The following is a 1,170-nucleotide window of genomic DNA, read 5'->3' on the forward strand; positions in this document are numbered from 1 at the left end:
TATACCGACGCTCAGAGACAACTCAGTGATGAGGAGAAGAAGTGGCCGTACAAGTTTGTCACCGCACCAGAATACAATGCACAAGGGAGGGGCAGTGTGTCGGGGGTACTTAATGTGGATGGGTCGCCGAATAAAGAATGGGTATACCTTATTCTGACCGAACCTCACGTTGATGACCCCCAGTTAGAGACGGCTACTTACATGTATTCTGCAATTGCTGATCAAAATGGTAGTTTTAAAATTATTGCTCGTATTTTCAGCAAGCATTTTGTGCTGAATTAGGATTTTGACCTTTAACATTTGATGAAAATTTAAATCGAAATTCACAACTTGAGAAATATGCCTATTTTGTACCATTCAGAACCCAATTTATTTTAAAATTTTAGGCATCGGTTTGGCTTTAAATCATTAAAAAGAATTTCTTATATTATATTATATGGATTATTATTAAGATATTTTAAAGATACTAAAAATTGTGATTACCATTAGGTCAATTTACAATACCAGCTGTGAGACCAGGCACATATAAGCTGCAAGTGATAGCAAAGGGTGTGGTTGGAAAGTACATTCAAAACAACATTAATGTGCAAGCGAATGAGAACACCGATACTGGCACGATCAATTGGAGGCAAGAAAGTCATGGCAAACTACTTTGGCAGATCGGTGTACCTGATAGAACTTCGGCAGAGTTTAAATCACCAGCTGGCTTTCCATCACCTGTCCCTAATTTAGAAGGTACTCCATTATTTAAGTAACTGACTAAACAAATAAAATTTACAACTGTAAAGTAGCAACAGATGATAAACTAATGTAGGATTGTCACATACAATGATTGGTGTATGAATCCCTTTCCGGTATTAGTTTATGTTGATCCTCTGATAAGTACGGTCATCTTGCAAGTGATAATAACAGTAGAAAATACCACAAATGGCGTGGTGAGCGCCATCTGTAGTATGATGATACATTTTAGGATTACGTATGCTCCAACAAGGTCCATTTAAAAATATGGATATCTACTTGCTGAAACGAATCCCGGCGTATCTCACCTCAACGTGGTAGGCACGTTACCATAATCGAACAAAATAATTCGAAGTGGTCTGTATTCTGTCGAAGCTGCCAGACGCGGATCGCGATTTCGATCTTTTTGGAAGACCTACCACGTTGAGGTGA

At 38.4% G+C, this 1,170-nt stretch overlaps 1 protein-coding gene across 1 annotated transcript; it reads left to right on the forward strand.

Annotated features, from left to right (window-relative positions):
- Positions 1-6: 6 nt before the first annotated feature.
- On the forward strand, positions 7-770 carry LOC108743935 (probable rhamnogalacturonate lyase C). Its single transcript, XM_018479535.1, has 2 exons — positions 7-229; positions 490-770. Exons 1-2 carry the CDS (start codon positions 202-204, stop codon positions 753-755), a joined length of 294 nt encoding a protein of 97 aa, XP_018335037.1. The 5' UTR covers positions 7-201; the 3' UTR covers positions 756-770.
- Positions 771-1,170: the final 400 nt, after the last annotated feature.

The sequence above is a fragment of the Agrilus planipennis genome, unplaced genomic scaffold (genome assembly GCF_000699045.2).
Source record: "Agrilus planipennis isolate EAB-ADULT unplaced genomic scaffold, Apla_2.0 scaffold3324, whole genome shotgun sequence".
Taxonomy (NCBI): Eukaryota; Metazoa; Arthropoda; class Insecta; order Coleoptera; family Buprestidae; genus Agrilus; species Agrilus planipennis.